Source organism: Otolemur garnettii, unplaced genomic scaffold (genome assembly GCF_000181295.1).
Source record: "Otolemur garnettii isolate 467f Iridium unplaced genomic scaffold, OtoGar3 scaffold00026, whole genome shotgun sequence".
Taxonomy (NCBI): domain Eukaryota; kingdom Metazoa; phylum Chordata; class Mammalia; order Primates; family Galagidae; genus Otolemur; species Otolemur garnettii.
The window spans coordinates 7,520,368-7,538,077 of NW_003852421.1; the positions used below are offsets into that span (position 1 = coordinate 7,520,368).

General features: G+C 42.2%; 2 protein-coding genes across 3 annotated transcripts in view; both read left to right on the top strand.

Annotated features, from left to right (window-relative positions):
- PAK1IP1 (PAK1 interacting protein 1) overlaps window positions 1–446 on the top strand; it is a gene marked incomplete at its 5' end in the record, with an annotated part of 11,559 nt that extends 11,113 nt beyond the window's left edge. The window contains one exon of the mRNA XM_023512283.1: window positions 6–446. Within this exon, the coding sequence (XP_023368051.1) occupies window positions 6–204 (199 nt within the window). The remainder of the gene's footprint in view (window positions 1–5) is intronic.
- Window positions 447–10,480: 10,034 nt separating this feature from the next.
- Window positions 10,481–17,444, top strand: LOC100958583 (transmembrane protein 14C). Of its 2 annotated transcripts, none has more exons than XM_003788365.3 (6): window positions 10,481–10,542; window positions 11,575–11,645; window positions 11,986–12,062; window positions 12,930–13,031; window positions 15,991–16,078; window positions 16,899–17,444. In XM_003788365.3, exons 2-6 carry the CDS (start codon window positions 11,623–11,625, stop codon window positions 16,951–16,953), a joined length of 345 nt encoding a protein of 114 aa, XP_003788413.1. In that variant the 5' UTR covers window positions 10,481–10,542; window positions 11,575–11,622; the 3' UTR covers window positions 16,954–17,444. The 2 variants fall into 2 exon arrangements, with proteins under 2 accessions (XP_003788413.1, XP_012659702.1); XM_012804248.2 differs by lacking the exon at window positions 10,481–10,542 and adding an exon at window positions 10,594–10,657.
- The last annotated feature ends 266 nt before the right edge of the window (window positions 17,445–17,710 follow it).

Here is a 17,710-nt window from a genome sequence, read left to right on the forward strand (position 1 = left end):
GCAAGTAAAGAACAGTTCAAAATCAGCGAAGAGGAATCTGATGACACAGCGCAGGAAGAAGAAAAACAGTCAAAACCTAATGCAAAGAAATGTGGTTTAACAGATAACAGCAATAAGCCAAGAAAAAGAAATAGCCTGGTGTTAGCCAAGAAGAGGAAATTGGTAGAAAAGTTAGAAAAGAAGAGGAAAAAGAAGAAAATATAAATGATGCAGTAAATCCCAAATATCTACTAAGAGAACTTTTTTTTCTTTTTTTTGCAGTTTTTGGCGGGGGTCAGGTATGAACCCACCACCTCTGGTATATGGGGCCTGCACCCTACTCCTTTGAGCCACAGGCTCCACCCAGCTAAGAGAAATTTTTTTAGCTGGAATCATTCTTTTCAAATGTACCTTAATATCTTTTTTTTCTTTCTGAGTAAAAACAAGAAATGTTTTCTTTTGGAGAAATATACATCTTATAAAACCATTTTTAAGTGTTCTTTTTTTTCTTAAAAACTGGTAAAATTGCTTTTGACAGATTATTTCATTAATTATATATCAGTGATCTAATGTGTGATATGTAATTTTTACTTTGGGCAAAATAAATGACATTATTATGATTTAAAATAATATTAAAGTCTTGAGCATAATTCAGAATTCTTTGCCAGAGGTGGATAGAGTTGTTATGCAGATTTTTCTCTAAAATGAAGAAGAGACTGCCTTACTCTGACTTCTTCAAATGGTAAGTAGTAATTTGAATGCAAACTTTGTTTATTTTGATAACAAAGTATAAAAAGATTTTTCAAACCACGAATAGTAAAAGACATATATGTGTAAATATGTAAAACATATGTATAAAACATAGGTTTATATATAGGACTGCATACATAAGATTATAGAGATTGCCAAACTTCTTTAAATCGATATGCTTCCAAGCAATGGATGTATAAGATGATGTAGAGGAAAGAAAATGACATTTTTGATTTTTACTTTATTCCTTTCAAGGCAACAAAAAAATTCACTAAGCTAATCTTAAACTAACAAAGATAAGCCTTAAATTTAGCTTGTTTAGCTCTTCTTACCTGGAAAATTATTAAAGTACTTTTTTCTTTTTCTTGTTTTTTTTTTTTTTTTTTCCTTTGAAGTTAGGATTTCTGTTCCTCAAGCTAGAATACAGTGGAATGATCATAGCTGACTCCTGAGGCCAAGTGTTCCCCCTGCATCAGCCTCTTGAGTAGCTGGGGTTACAGGCACGTGTCACCCCACTACACTAATTTTCATAGAGCTGGCCTCTTGCTGTGGTGTTCATGTCGCTGTGGAACTCCTGGCCTCAAACAGTTCTACCTCCGCCTCTCAGAGTACTGGGATTGCAGGTGTGATTCACTCTGCCTGGCTGAGAGTTCTTTACATATTTTAGAGACTTGACCTTTGTCAGACTTGTGGTTTGCACATATTTTTACATAGTTGGTGACATGTCTTTATTCTTCTGACAGGGTCTTTTGCATAGCTAAAGTTTTTAATTTGGATGAAGTTCAGTTTATCCGTTTTTCCTGTCATGGATCTTGCTTTTGGTACTAAGTCTGAGAAATCTTTGTCTAGCCTTAGATCCTGAAGATGTTTTTTGGTGTTTTTTAAGAAAATTTTCATAGAGTTACACTTTTATAATTAGTAATGGGATACATTTGGGGTATATATTGAAGCTCTTGGAGTGTCAGGTTTTTCATCTCTAAAATAGAGGAAAAATGTTTACTATTTGTCTAAAATGAAATAATTACACATGAACCAGTTTATATAAGGTCTTTTACAACACTAATGACTATGAAATATGCACTGCATATTTTTAGTATTTTCACCATGGTAAACATGGTAAAACATGTTTTTATGTAAACATAAAATTGTGAAAGAAAATTAAATTTACCTTTTAGATTCTTGAGGATAAAGAAAGTCAACATACTGATTTGCGAAATCAAAGGGAAATGTCTCAGGAAACATCCTTGGTGGATAGTTGGAGAATAGGGTGGTCTACTATAGTTCACTTTATGGCTGAGGAACTAATTCCAACCTAAACAAAGTAAATAGACTTAATAGAGGTCTGTACCACATTATTAGTCAATAAAATGAAACGCAACTTAAGCTCCTAGACCCATTCTTGAGGTCGTTTCTCATCCAAATACCCCAATTATTTTTGTTTTGTATACTTTCAAATTTGCGAATAACTTAAGCTAGCAATGTGCAAATTTTCATGCTGAAAAATTTCTGAAAACATGATGTAAAAGTATAGGAGTTCACATTTATGAGTATGGATAAAGTGTGTTGCATACTTGTTTGCAATTATTTTTTAAATAACCCAGAAAAAAAATCTAAAAAAATTGTAAAAGTATAGCTTAGGGAATCACTTTCAATAGGTGCATGCCAGGTGGGGTTCAAAGATTGTAATGAACTCCTTTCAAAGGAGTTCAAAGACTCCAACTTTCATTGTCTTCTCATAATGTCTTGGGTTTCTAGTTGTACTTAGATGGGGAGAAAGTGTATCTACTTCATCTCTCTAGAAAATTAAGTACCTGAATATAATTTTGATTGAGTGAAAGAAGATAGGAGGATATAAATCTTTTTTTTGAGGCAGGGGAACAGTTTCAATATGTCACCCTTGGTAGAGTGCTGTGGCGTCACAGCTCACAGCAACCTCAAACTTCTGGGCTTAAGCAATTCTTTTGCCTCAGCCTCCCAAGTAACTGGGACTACAGGTGACCACCATGATGCCCGGCTATTTTTTGTTATAACTGTCATTGTTCAGCAGGCTTGGGCCAGGTTTGAACCCACCATCCCTGGTGTATGTAGCACCCTAACCACTGAGCTATGGGCACTGAGCCCAGCATACAAATAATTCTTATACCATTCTCCATAGAACCAACATGAGATTTAATCACTTTATGATAAAGAAGTTACTTGATAAAGCTTCCAGACAATTAATTCTAGTTTGTAGGAAATGAATATAATGCAGATGACATATTCCCCTTGCTGTTTAAAATTCTTGGTGGGACATTTGACTGTAAAGCTTTAACTGGCTATTTTGGTCTCTTAAATTCATAGTCATTAAGCTCAAAGTAGGACATTAAATACTTAGGTTGTAGATTTCTGCTCTTGAGAAATGTGATGTCCTGAAGTTTTTTCAAAATACACCCCTATTGTCTTTTGCCTAATTTCATTGGACTGGGGTTTCTTGTGAGTGACCCTAGTAACTGTATTTAACTCATTTTATCCAAGGTTTGAATAGAAGGATATAACTGGGAGAAAGATAACTGTTTTAAGCCCCACAAAGAAGTTTTGTTTTTGTTTTTGTTTTTTTTTTTTTTTTGAGACAGAGCCTCAAGCTGTCCCCCTGGGCAAAGTGCCGTGGCATTACAGCTCACAGCAACCTCCAACTCCTGGGCTCAAGCGAGTCTCCTGCCTCTGCCTCCCAAGTAGCTGGGACCACAGGCACCCGCCACAACGCCCGGCTATTTTTTGGTTGCAGCCGTCATTGTTGTTTGGCGGGTCCGGGCTGGGGATTCAAACCCGCCACCTTAGGTGTACATGGCTGGCGCCTTAGCCGGTTGAGCCACAGGTGCCGAGCCTGTTTTTTTAATTTATGAAAGGGAGTTGGAATATGTGTGTTAGTCTTAACTCTGTCACTAGATAGCCTCCATGACCCTGAACCCTTTATCCTTGCTGACCTTAGGACCTGACATTTACTCCTGTGAAACTTTGCCTTCCTGGTTGCCATCGTATCATGTCAACACGCTCCCATTTTCCTATTTGTATTCCTACCTTTATCCACAAATTTGAGTCATTTGACCTGAAAACCAGTGAAACTCAATTGCAGTGCACGAGACATCTCCCTGGAGGTTAAAGGTGGTTTGTGAACCCTTGTTACTAAATACCTATTTCCTTAGGGTGCAAGTAGTTTCATATCCTGCTTAGCCTATGTTGACCTGCCACAATTTATATGGCAAAGTCCATTTAATCTTTGAAACTTTGTTTAATGGGCTATTTTGCCAATTCTTGCCTTTAAAGATTCTAAAGGTTTCAAAGTATGTTCAAAATTTGGAGAAATTATAAGATTAAAGAGTTTTGGGGGAGTTTTTTGTTTGTTTGTTTGTTTGTATCTTTTGGTAAATACCTCCTTTGAGGAGTGTGGAGTTGCTGGTTTAGAAATTCCTACCCTCATGCTTAATCTCTAAGAAAAGACATAGGAGAGAGTGGATGCCTAGAGGTTAAGGCCCAGGAGCTAGATAGCCTGAGCTCAGAACTTGGCTCTTCTGCTTTGCTGTGTACCTCAGTTTCACCATCTATTTGGGACTGATACTCCCTCTGTGCCTCCTAGGGTTGTGGTGGGGATTAAAAGGGTCAATGTTTAAGCCCTCAGAGTAGAGCTTGGCATATCATCAGTGCTCTGTGAATACTGGTATTATTACCATTATCCTTTTGTTTTCCTTTTTACTACCATTATCATAGTAGTAAGAGTATATTTTGTTATTTGGACAAAATGGCAGCTCAGTTGATGCTAATTACCTTGATGTCTGAGAAATGAAAGGGTGGGATATTTCAAGGGAGGGGATAGTATACATAGAGATCAAATTTAGGTAGGTACAGTGGCTCAAGCCTGAAATCCTAGTACTTTGGGAGGTTGATACAGGAGGATGACTAGAGGCTAGGAGTTTAAAACCAGCTTGGGCAACAAAGGTAGCACCACCAGGTGCACACCTGTAGACTACTCAGGAGGCTGAAACAGGAGGATCGCTTAAACCCAGGAGTTCAAGGTTATAGTGAGCTATTTTGCCACTGCATTTCGTTTTGGGAACAGGATAAGTCCCATTCTCTAAAAAGTATAAATCTTTTTTTTTTTTAAAGGAGGTAAAATCTGTAATAGAGTTTGTTGTTATAAGAGGTGAATGTAACTTTGGTAGGGGTTAAATAGAAACTTGTGATTTTTTTAGGTAAATTAATACAACTTGGAATCTGTTGTGTCAGATTTTTTTGTACCAGTTCGATACTTTAAATTCTCTGTGGTTTGATTGTAACTTGGAGCTTTGACCTCTCTGACAGAAGTGAGTTGCACCTTCTGGTTCAAGTTTATTTAGGGTGATTCTTTGGTTCAAGATTACTGGGATCCTTGTGCAGTTGATCTACATTCAAACCACTAGTGGCAAAGAAGGGTGGTGCCAGGCTTTGAATGTGTTCCCCGAAGTTTATTTATTGGAATCAATCCCCAGTGCAATGGTATTGAGAGGTAGGGTCTTCAAGAGGTGATTAGACTAAGGGCCTCCACCTTCATGAATGGATTGATCTCATCATCCCTGGAGTATTATCTCAGGCATCGTATTGTGGGAGTGGGCTGAGTTTGGCTCCCTTCCCCTCTCTTCCTTGCCTGTGCTCTTTCCACTCTGCCTTTTCTCTGGTGTGATGCAGGAAGAAGGCACTCACCAGCTCCAGGTCACTTAACCTCAAATGTCCCAGCTTCCATAAGTGTAAGAAATAAATCACTGTTCTTCATAGAATTTTCAGTGTTGTCAAGTATTGTTATAGCAGCACAAAGTGGACTAAAAACTAAAACTGGTGATCTGAGTAGAAACAAAGTGTTGGTGAGAAACGTATATGGAATTGGTCTAAAAATAGGGGTTCACGTCTAATGATGGCTCATCTCTGTCAACATCTCAAGCCATTGTCATGTGCAAAACCTAGTTGCTAAATGTATTTGTTTCTCCTTCTGATGTAAATGCCTTTACTTTTGCTCCTGAATAAGAATGTTTGATGTTGTAATTGAGGTGATTACATCATCTCACTTAGGCTTCAACAAAGGCCACAGGGTTTTTTATATGTGGTGCTTTTAAAAGAATGGATATGCATTTGCTTTTGAGACTTCAGTTCTGTTAAAGAAGATAAATATTTGTTCAATATAGGAGAAATCTTTTAGTGTATGTTAAGTATAAATAAGTAATTAGTAAACAGTTTTTAAAAGGATAGAATTCATAAAATGAGTCAAGATAAGTAGTAAATGAAGCTTATGTTAAACATAGGCAGAATGGAATAGAAAGTTCAAGATACCCACCATTCCTAGGCACTAAACAGACTTGGGACATCAGAACACAAACTGATGCATGAAATATACAAGAGGTACTGAATATTCATAGTGTACACATTGCATAAGAGCACAAAATAGTCAAGCAGCCACTCTTTTCTGTCTTCAAGTGTCTTACGTCCACCAGACAATAAGACCCATGGCTGCTTTCCAGGCCAACAGGCAAAGCACAGCTTCACGTCAGCCCTACTTGTGCCTGCATCACTTTGATAGAACAAGTGTATGTCATAGGCTGGGGCACCTTCCCACTGTGGGTGTCCTTGCTGAAATCTCTGGCCTTCAGCGCCACCATCAGCCCAAAGGCTGATGTTCCAGAGGGGCAGGAGGTGGAAATAGGTGGTGGATGGTGGCACCTAAACCACCGTGTGTGATGTGGGATTTAGGTAGTATGCTGCTTCCTTCCACCAGGCTTGCGCCCTCCCCCAACTGCATTTACTTATCCCATCTCTTTCCTCTTGATTCTCCCTGCCTCTTTGAAATTGAGTTAATAAACTTCATCAGTGACCACTGAGAGCTTTCCTGATTGTGTTCCACAGGCCATTATATTTCTGACATGGCAGCAGTTCGTATCAAAATAGAGAATTCATTTGGGGGCAATCAGGCTCGTTTTGTTTCCCTTTCCCTCATAGGAATATGTAGCTGTGTCTAGTCTCAACTCCTGTATTGAACTATAGTTTACTATTAACGTAGAAGCAGATTTTCCTCCTACCTGATCCTTAGAATGGCCTGTATACCACCTCCATCTTGCCCCCTTCAGTTCCACAGCCACCTATTATATGCCAGGCACCATCCTAGTGTCTGGGTGCTGAAAGGAAAAGTATGATCCCTTGTACAATCCCTTCCCAAAGGACAAAAGGTTTGTTAAATAAATTAATGTCTTAAATGCAACGATCTGTCTGGGGCAGTTAGTCTAATGAGTAATAAAAGAAGACAATGAACTTTTTGGACAAGGACAAAAAGGGCTTTTATGGCGGAGGATACATGGTACTCTCAGCTGAAAAAAACTTAGCTGTAAGAACTGAAAGCAACTCTGCTTATCACAGACTTTAACAAAGGTCACTGGGAAATGTAAATGACAAGGACACAGAGGTATCGAAGGCTAGAGCAGAAAGAGCCAGAGACAGGATGCAGCAGGGCAGGCTCGCTCTCGTCATTGACTCTGCATGTTGTCTTTGTTCTCTCTGCAGACCGACCCACTGACCACGTATTCACTGGGCGCTCAGGATGTGCCAGGCACCGTGCTAAGTGCTGCATAAACATCCTAGCTCTCGTGGAACTGACACACTGGAGTGGGGAGGTAGATGTTATGAGTGAGTTGGTCACAGAGCATGTTAGGAGATGAGTGCACAGGAGTTGTTGTTTTAAATAAGGTGTTCAGGAAAGACCTTACTGAGAAGTGACATTTGAGTAGACTTAAAGGAGATGAGGGATTGAGCCAGGAAGTATCTGTGGACAGAGCAGATGAAGCAGCTCTTCACATGCTCTGACATGGGAGCAAGGAGGCTGGAGCAGCACCAGCAAGGGGAAGAAAGAAAATTCTGAGGTCAGGAAGGTCGATTTGCAGCAGAACATCACATGACTTAAGGGAGCCACCAAAGCGTTCTGAGCAAAGTAGTAGTATAATCAGACTTACACTCAAACAGGAGTGCTCTGGTCACACTGTCTTGAGAACAGACTAACAGACTTAAGGCAGCTTTGCCATTTACTGTCTGACTTTGTCCTCTCTGTCTCAGTTTCCTCCATGTGTTATAAAAGCAAGAAGTAAACATTGTCTTTACTGCATGGGGTTGGCATGAAGATTAAATGAGTTAATGCATGTAAAGCATTTCCATGTCTGGCATATAATAAACCTATGCCAGTGCATGTACTTTTGCTAATATTATTATGGCTCCAAAATATGAGGTCTAGAAACATGTGGAAGATAGGGTAGGCTGAGAAAATAGGTGACTTTTTTCATAATTTCATTCATTAATTTCTTGGAGAAAGGTTTATTGAGTGGATGATTTTGCTTTTCAAGCAAAGCTCAAAAATAGTCCCAAAGACGTAAAAATTAGTATGATGGCTATTTGGTGGACATGAGTTACATTGAAACACTACAACTTGGGATTTGTCTGATGTTTTTGTTCAGGGCCCTGGTAACTTGCAAAGTCAACACCTTCAAGGCTCCCAAAGTGATAACATACTGCTTAAATTGAAGCTCACTCCCTTTTTGGGGGGCTCTTCTCTTGTGGCAGATGGTCTCTACTGCTCTGTGTTTACAGGTGTGTGTGTGTGGCATGACCTCTTTGGGGGAAAAAGTCTAAAACCTATCCATAGGCTCCAGTCTTTTGTATCCAAAAGTTCCACTAATTTAGTGAGGATTCCGGTAATTCAGTGAGCTACTAGTTAACAGCTGAGCTGTCTCCTAGAGATGTTAATGCAATCTAGAAACACAAATCAATAATTGATTTACTCTGGGACTAATTGAAATAGAGCAGAAATTTCTTTATGACATGTTTTGGTGGATTGTATGTGCACAGAAGAGCTATATGTTTTGGTTGAGGAATCAAAGTACGCAAGGCGGCATACTGTAAATAGTGAAGGCTTTGAAATTAGAACTTACTTCAAATAGTAGACTACCAGTGACAGGGACTGGAGGTAATTTGGTTTTCTGAGGTTCTGTTTCTTTAGCTATAAAGGCAAGGTGGAGCATCATGGTGCTCTAAGGTTTGCATCTGCATAGGGGCAAATGAGTCCCTAAATCCCTTCCCAGCTGCTTCACACAAATCCCACTGTTCCTTGTTCAGGAAAATCTTCCATTTAATTGGTGAGGGTCTGGCATGCTGGAATTGCTCCTAGTGGTTCATCATTATCGGCTTTGGAGGGTTAATAGCACCGGTTTCAATTTTGCTATCTGGAAAGTAAGTACTTTATGTATGTCCTGCAATTTGCTTTATTCACTGAAGATTATATTCTTTTTATTTTTTATTTTTTTGTAGAGACAGAGTCTCACTTTATTGCCCTCAGTAGAGTGCCATGGTGTCACACAGTTCACAGCAACCTCCAACTCCTGGGCTTTGGCGATTCTCCTGCCTCAGCCTCCCGAGTAGCTGGGACTGCTGGTGCCCGCCACAACGCCGGGCTATTTTTTTTTTGCAATTTTGCCGGTGCCAGGTTTGAACCTGCCACCCTTGGTTGCAATTTGACCGGGGCCAGCGTCCTACCCGCTGAGCCACAGCCATCGCCTAGAAGATTATATTCTTGAGATTAACGGATTTTAGTATTTGTAGAAGTGGTGTAGAGCAAATGAGCAAATGGTGGTTCAAGAAATCAAGAAGAGGCTGGCTGCCTGTGGCTCAAGCTGCTAAGGCGCCAGCCACATACACCTGATTTGGCGGGTTTGAATCCAACCTGGCCTGCCAAACAACGACAGCTGCAACCAAAAAACAGCCGGGCATTGTGGCGGGCGCGTGTAGTCCCAGCTACTTGGGAGGCGGAGGCAGGAGAATTGCTTGAGCCCAGTAGTTGGAGGTTGCTGTGAGCTGTGATGCCTAACACACTCTACCCAGGGCAACAGCTTGAGGCTCTGTCTCAAAAAAAAAAAAAAAAGAGAGAGAGGCAGTTCTGCAGTGGGGATGGGGCTAATGCAATGGCTGTGGACACTCAGGATCCACAGAGGTTGGTGGAAATTATAGTAGAACCTCTGCAAGTTGATCATCCAAGGGACTGTAACAGTTACAAAGGAGGGTGGTAAACACTGAGGAACTAGGCCTACTGTACTGTTACATGCATGTGGTGCATGTCCGGTCTATGAAAATTAGGTCAGTTTAAGGTACTGGTCAATGTAGGGAGGTGGTCAACTATGGAGGTTCTATGGTATATTCAATTTGGCCTCTCTCCCCCTTTAAGATGCTGCTCTTAAAATGCTCCTTGAGTAGCCTTGCTCCTTAAGACAAATGCAAACTCCGAAGTAACCCACTTTATTCTGTGGCCACCACATTGTCCACCGTTAGATAATAGCCTCTTCCTGTAACAACGTGATCCTGCTAGAATTACAATTTTTCCCGACAGCCCGCTCTCGTGTACTTCCGGTAATCTGCCCCTCTATTAATGGGGGCCTTCAGAATCCAGCTTCAGATACCCTCCCCTGATACCTTCCCAGTTCACGGAGCCTTGCGCAAGACCCGATTCCAACCCTGGGTTTCCGCCTTTTGGTCAGGCAGGCCAAGCGGACTGGTGCAGATGGGCCTGCCCGAGAGGATCTGGGTCTGGGACTCCAAGATAGGCTCAAAACTCCTCGCCCAAGTCCCCAGCGCGCTCCCTGGGTGCAGGCCCCGCCCCCGGCCCGTGCACCGCCCCCGGGACGCAGAGCGCGCGCCGCGCCGCTTCCGGCGGGGCCTGGCTTCTTCCCGCCGCGGCTGGTGCGCCCTTGGTGGCCGGCGCCGATCTTCGGGAACACTGCTCTGGTACTTGGGGTTTATCATTATTTTATACCAATTTTGACTTTGGGGATTATTTAAGAGGCCTCAGTGCCGCCTGATTTTCGTCCCTCCGCTATCCAGGCAGGAGTTTTAGGCCGCAGTGAGGTGTTTTACGCGTTGCGAATTTTTCCCTTCCTTAAAATACATTGTGAATCCTGCAGAACCTCTGAGCCCTTGAAGCAAGTGCTTACCCTTGTAGTACAGTATAGATTCGTTTCCTGGAGATTTTGCTGCTCCTTTAAAAGTCTGTGGTTTAATGCCTCTTCGAATTCATGACTCGGGGCACGATCCCCCAAACCCCACCCTAAAGCTCCCCCTTTCATGGAAACCATTCTTTCAACACAACAAAAGCGGTATGTATTGCTTCCCATCTTGCTAGACTCGCCGGATACAAGCTGCTTCTCATTAAGAAAAGAGGAATTACTTTTCCAAGGGTGCAGTGGCACGTGTAATTATGACTCGGTTTCCGTGTATTTTATTCTTTCCTCCTCTCTCCCCAGTTGAACGAGAACTATGAGCTGTATACAGAAGTTTCTAAAAGTTAGTTTTACAAACGTTGAATATTGAAATAATTTGGTTCTTGGGCAGGGACAAAAAGCAGCACCATTCCTCCCCTCAAAAGAGACATTAAGATAGTTGAATTAAGGGTACAGGGGCGTTTGCTTTCCAGTTAATAACTTGGGTAACTGATTAAATGGTTGACGCATCACCCGTATAAGATGGTCAATGGATGTTGCTTCTGCGGGCCAGTGTTGTTAGAATTGAGGGTGTTACAAAATGGTATCTGTTCCATATTTAGTTTGTACTAAGCACTTTTACGTATTACTCCTATTGAATGCTCACAACAGCCCCAGGACATTGGTTCTTACCTTCCTTACAGTGAGGGATACTTAGAAAGGTTGGGTAGCCCCCTGCCGCTTACCTACTGAAGGCTAGAGCTGGAACTTGGAACCACTTCCTTCAGATTGCTGGAGAGCTGTGCCTTGAACCACCTGTAATCCACCCTATTCTCTGCAGGTGCAGGCCTGGTGTAGTCTCCTGTCTGGACAGAGCAAGAAGTGAACAATGCAGAAGGACACTGGCCCTCTGTAAGTGCACAGTAAATGGGAATGGAGTAGCCAGGAGTTTCTCAACAACAGAGTTCCTTTCCTCAGCTGAAAAGGGCTGTAAGAGTAGGCTGCCTGGGGCAGCCTGTGGGATGGAGGATCCCGGACATGTGGGCCAGGGACCTGGATTTGGGTCTAAACTCTGCCACTGACTAGTTCTGTGACCCTCTTCCAAGTCATCCAACCTATGTAGATTTTATTTGCATTTGTGCAGTGATAGGCTGTGTCTCGAATGGTGACCTTTTAATCCCATCCTATGGTTGGTTATGTGGTTTGTTTTTAAAACATGATTGGTACTGACTTGCCACTCTTCTGTTTTCAGAGTGCCTTTGCATTGGTTTGGCTTTGGCTACGCAGCACTGATTGCATCTGGTGGGATCATGGGTTATGCAAAAGCAGGTATGGTTTTTTAAGTCTTTATACTGAGCCTCTTAACTACTTCTTGTTGTTTCTTTGAAGATTGAGGGTCTCTGAAGATCAGTCTTGTGTGAGCAAGTTTTCTTTAGGCCCCTGAGCTTGACATTGCAGGCTTCATAGTCAGTTTTGCAGCTCCTGCACTTGCCCTTTGCTTATCTGGCTGCGCTGAGCCAGGCTTCTTGTCGAATCACTTGCTGACTCTTTATCTAAAGGTAGGTAGGAGGGGTGGTTGTAGATTGTTGTTATCATTAACTGCCATGCATCAGCCAAAGTGCCATCTCTTGGCTCTTTGAGTAGAGGAAACCCCTGGTCTTCAGAGACTCAGGTTTTGAAGTCTTCTCATTAGATTAGGTGGGAGTGTGTCAGTGAATGTACCTGTTTCTACCATTCTCACCCACCTACCTCCATCCTTGCCTGCATCCCCATCCTAACACATACACACACACACACACACCAGAATTCTTAGTTTCTAAATTTTTTAACTGACTGACCCGACTTCCCTCTCCTTTTTTTTTTGATTTGCTGGAGGTCCTGCCTGTGTACAACTCCAGCCCTTGCTGGGTTTATCAGGCCTAGTTAGAAGGAAGGTCTAGCCACAGTGCCATCTAAGGAGTGAAGATCTCTGTCCTTCCTTAGATGACAGTACCCTGATGCATGTGGTGGGAAGACCCTAACTTCTCTTTTAAGGTAGCAAACTTCCTAAAACATTTTCCTGCTTGATTTCAGCTTGATTATGAGCTGTGTGGAGAGGAGTTATGTCTGCTGTCTTCCTCTGTAGGGAAGGGGAGTCTGGTGGAGTCTGTTAACATGTCTGACGTTACAGTGCAGCCATCTGTTGCTTCCCTCCAGGTAGTGTGCCGTCCCTGGCTGCTGGGCTCCTCTTCGGGGGTTTAGCAGGCCTGGGTGCTTATCAGCTGTCTCAGGATCCCAGGAACATTTGGGTTTTCCTAGGTATGTATTCTTCGTTGTCTTCTTAGGGTGGTTATGTATCCAGCATACCCCTATCCAGAAGCCTTGGTGGGATGTGTCAAGTTCTGCATACTCAGTGATGGTTTTATGGCTTCTGCCGAGTCCTAGGAGGTTTTAAAATGGGGGTGGGGTGGGGGAGAATTGTGCTGGTTTCTGTTTATCTTTTATATTCAGAATATGGAAGGGTTCCTATACCTGATGAATTTATTCACCCAATAAAATTAGGTTTTGAGGTTGCCCCCTGAAGACTGTCTGCTTCAGCATTTCTAAGATATCACATGTCTGGGTTAGGTTCACATTGGTGTTACATTTTCCCATTTGCAAATCACCCTGTAAGCAGTCAGCTAAATGTACAGGCTGTGCCTTCAAAGAGTTTTCAGCTTAATTGGGGAAGTAAGACATGGGCATAAAGCAGACTTCATGGGACTGGAAAAGAACTCTGAGCAGCAGGCACAGGGAGGGATGGGGGAAAGGAAGACCCTTATTGGGGTGGCTTCTAGCACGTTGCTCTTGGGCTCCATCTGCATGTCAGATACTGCTAGAAGGTGTAGGTTCCTCAGTGCCTCCACAGACCACAGTGTGAGAACAAAGGCAGTGTGGAGCGGGGAGAAGCATGGTAACAGGGTCGTATTTGGCAGCTGTGGGTTGGGAGAAGTCACTATGGCTGATGGGTGGGCAGAGAGGGTGGGCGGGTTCCAGCTCTGCCTGGCAGCGCCCTCCTCTCCTGTGCTGCAGAGTGGCTGTCAGCCTACTTTCACTGTCTGATTCCACTCCCCACTCTCAGCAACTGACCTCACAAGAGAAGAGACAGCAGCGATCAGGGCTCTCTGAAGCCACCCATCTCCACTCCTTCCCTTTGCCTGTTTCTCTCCCCTTCAAAGCCAGTGCCTCCACCTGGGTGTGGGTCTCTTCTCCAGAACTTTCCGCCAGCAAGGATCCTTCCTGTCTCTTGTTTGCATTCCCCCTTTAGCGTGATCCCTCCCATTGATGTTGACATGTGCTCTTCTCTCACCATTCTTTTTAAAGGACCTCTGGTGCCCCCATTTGCTCACTTGTTTGCCTTTTCCTTCCTTTTCAGCAACTTCTCTTAAAACACCATTGCTACTCCCTGTCTCCATTTCCTCTCCTCTCACATGTCGTGGGCTGTGTCAGTCTCCATCCCTGTTCTCTGTGTCTCCCCAGAGATGCCAGTGGCCTGTGTTGTACACAATCCAGCATGTTTTTCGGCCTGTTAGCTGTCCTCAACACAGCTAACTAACCATTCTCCATGCTGCTGGTTTTCCTTTTTAGCTTCTTAATCTCTTTGCCCACATTTTTTCCTTCCTGGGCATTAAATACTGAAATCCTTTGGGCCTGGCCCTTTTCATCTTCTGTATACTCTCTCACCTGACAATGTCATTGGAGCCCAGGCCTTTAATTACTATCTCTCTTCCACACTGTACTCTTATGTGTACAGTTGCTCACTCGAGATATTTCAGGTATCTCACGGTATCCGCCCAGACTTGACCCTGTGATCTCGGACACACCTTAGGTTTTGTCCTCTGTCCACTCAGGTCTTGGTTGCTAACTTCCCCCAGCCTTTGTAGTTCATCAGTAGTTCCTGGCAACACTGCTTCCTGCACATACCCTGAGCTGTCCTCTTCTCCATCTCCTCAGCCACCATCCTTCACCCAGTTATCTCTTGCCCTGCTTTCACGAGGAAGTTTCTTCATCAGTATTCCTAGCATTCTCCAGTTTAACTTTAGTTTGTTCTCCAATTATATTTTCCAAATGCAACTCTGTTTATATTTATCGCTGCTTAATACATTTTCATAGCTTCTCATCACTCTTAGGATGAAGACCCGATCTCTGATACGGTCTTCAAGGCTCAGTGTGGTTTGGCCCCTCTTCCTCACTAATTGTATTTTGATTTCTATGCCACCCTGGCCTTTTACTTCCCTGGCCTTTTACTTCCCATGTGCCATGCTCCCTCTCACCACAGGGCCTCACAAATACTGTTTCCTCTGCCTAGAATTGGCTTTTCCCCTTTCAGCTCATTAACTCCTGCTGTAATTCCAGATCTCAGCCCAATGTTGATTTCCTTGACTAAGCCTTGCAGTAATCTCCTGAATAGGTTGATCCCTCTATTATATTTTTTATGTAACCTTAATTGTACCTATAGGACAAATTATACTTTGTTTTTATTTTGTGCAATTCTTTAAAGTCTACCCCATCAGATTTGAAACACTGTAAAAGGGCAGAGGCTGTTCTTGATGATCCTTTTATTCTTCAGCACCTGGGAGGTACTTTGATTGACATCTGGTGGGAAGAGTGTATAAGGTAGAGGAAATCATATTTGAAAAACTCTTTTTTTTTTTTTTTTGAGACAGAGCCTCAAGCTGTCCCCCTGGGTAGAGTGCTGTGGCATCACATTTCACAGAAACCTTCAACTTCTGGGCTCAAGCCAGTCTCCTGCCTCAGCCTCCCAAGTAGCTGGGACCACAGGCACCCGTCACAGCACCCGGCTATTTTTTGGTTGCAGCCGTCATTGTTCGTTTGGCAGGCCCAGGCTGGATTTGAACCCACCACCTTAGGTGTATGTGGCTGGTGCCTTAGCCACTTGAGCCACAGGCGCCAAGCCTTGAAAAACTCTTAATAGCATTTTTGAGAAAACTAAGACAGAGATGGCTAATGTGTGGGTTTTGTAGAAGAAGAGTGGTGAGAGAAGAGGCCAGGAGGGCAGGTTGGTCCCAGGCTGTGAAGGGCCTTATTTGGCCAGTCTTTATGCTTTGACCCTTCCTGTGGGGAGCCTGGAAGCCTCACCTACCTGGAGAGGGACGAATAAGAGCAGGATGGGGCCTGGGCCTTGAGTGATAAGTGGAACTTTTACCACTTCTGTGTTTTTTTGCATAAAAGATGTAATGAATGACTTTTGACGTTTCTCTTTTGTCTCTTTCATCAGCTACATCTGGGACCTTGGCTGGCATTATGGGGATGAGATTCTACCACTCCGGAAAATTTATGCCTGCAGGTTTTATTGCAGGTGCCAGGTACTTCCCATTCCATCACTCTTAATTGGTTGAGAGTTCAGTTATTGCCCAACTAACTTTATGCATTAAAAAATTTGCTTGTTTTAGTAAGCCTGATGCTAGGCATCACTTAAAATTATTTAATTTATACACCAATAGGAAATGCTGGTTTAATGCCACAGTGGCATAAGTGTACCATTTCTCTATGGAAATGTTCTCATGTTTTCTCTCTGGTCATCCTGGCTCCTTCCTGCAGTGGCAGAGGCTTTAGTTTAAAGCCATGACTGCTGTTCTTTGTGTGACTTGCAGGGGAAGCTCCATATTTCTTAGCTGAATAGGTGTTGTCATTGAAAGTTTTGCTAAAAGGGAATTTTGATTGAATCTAATTTACTCTGATTATAAAGCCTAAGCCAAATTGTTTCTTTACATCATTAAGTAAAATAAAGACATCCTAATGGCAGGGGAGTTTTAAAAAATATGTTTCAGTAAAAGATTGTGTACTTTACTTTGATCATAATGATGCTGTCAAGCATAATGCTTTATACTTGAAGTGGAAGAGTCAGTGCAGACCAAAGACAAAGGCAGCAAACGAGGAGGTGGAGATCTGCCACCAGTTAACTCTGTGACTGTGGGAGGCCTTGGTCTCCCTTACACTTTCTTCATCTCTTCAAATTATTGGCAGTTAGATCTGGAACTGCAGCTCACATGTGATTTTAAGACCTTGGGTATTTTTTTTCTTTGGTTCCTCTATGGGTGGAAGTTTTATTCATCTTTGACTACTCTGTCCTGGAACCTCCCTGTTCTGTCATTTCCCTGACTTTTTTTTGTTTCTTTTAAACAGTTTGCTGATGGTTGCCAAAGTGGGAATTCATATGTTGAGCAGACCTCATCAGTAGTGATCGTGTCCTAGCTTGGACTCATGAAGAATTAAAAATCTCTAAACTTTTACTGTTTTCAGTGTATCAAGAGAGAAAAGCACAAGATTTCTGTATCTCTGACATGCTACTTTAAAAAAAAAAAAAAAGACACTGAACTTGATGGGAAAATTCTCAGCCTTTAGCGTTATAACCCTACACAGGTGACAAATGTATAACACAAAGCTTAACAAAACACTCATACAGTTTGATTCTTATATACTGATGTTATCTCTTTCTGTTATCTATTGAGTAAAATTTCAAGGCGCAAAATTTTAGGTATCAACATTGGGCACCCTGAAACCTCGTGCCCTAGTCCCTTAAAAAATTCTGTTCAGGGGAACAGAATGAAAAAAATCTCTTAGGAGATTTAGGATATCTGTTCTTTTGCTTATCTTACAGCACAGACCTACTTTGAAATTATGTCAAATGAAATATGTAATATCAGTGAAAATAAAGTTTACTATGAATAATAGTTTCTAATGGTCTCTTTATTGCCAGCACTGTGAGCGTAATATGTGATGTGGCTAGCAGGAAGATAAACATGAATATATTTAGTTAATATTATACTTAGGAATTACCCATTTTGAGTAATTTAAGGACCAAGGAAAGTTACTATTTGATTATATGTTGTGTTGAGGATTATTTTAAAAATGATCTGTGAGGATGTGCAAGATTAAGACTTGCGTAAAAAATAATTTTGGGTTAGCTAGTTCATCTATAAATGGAAAACTAAGAT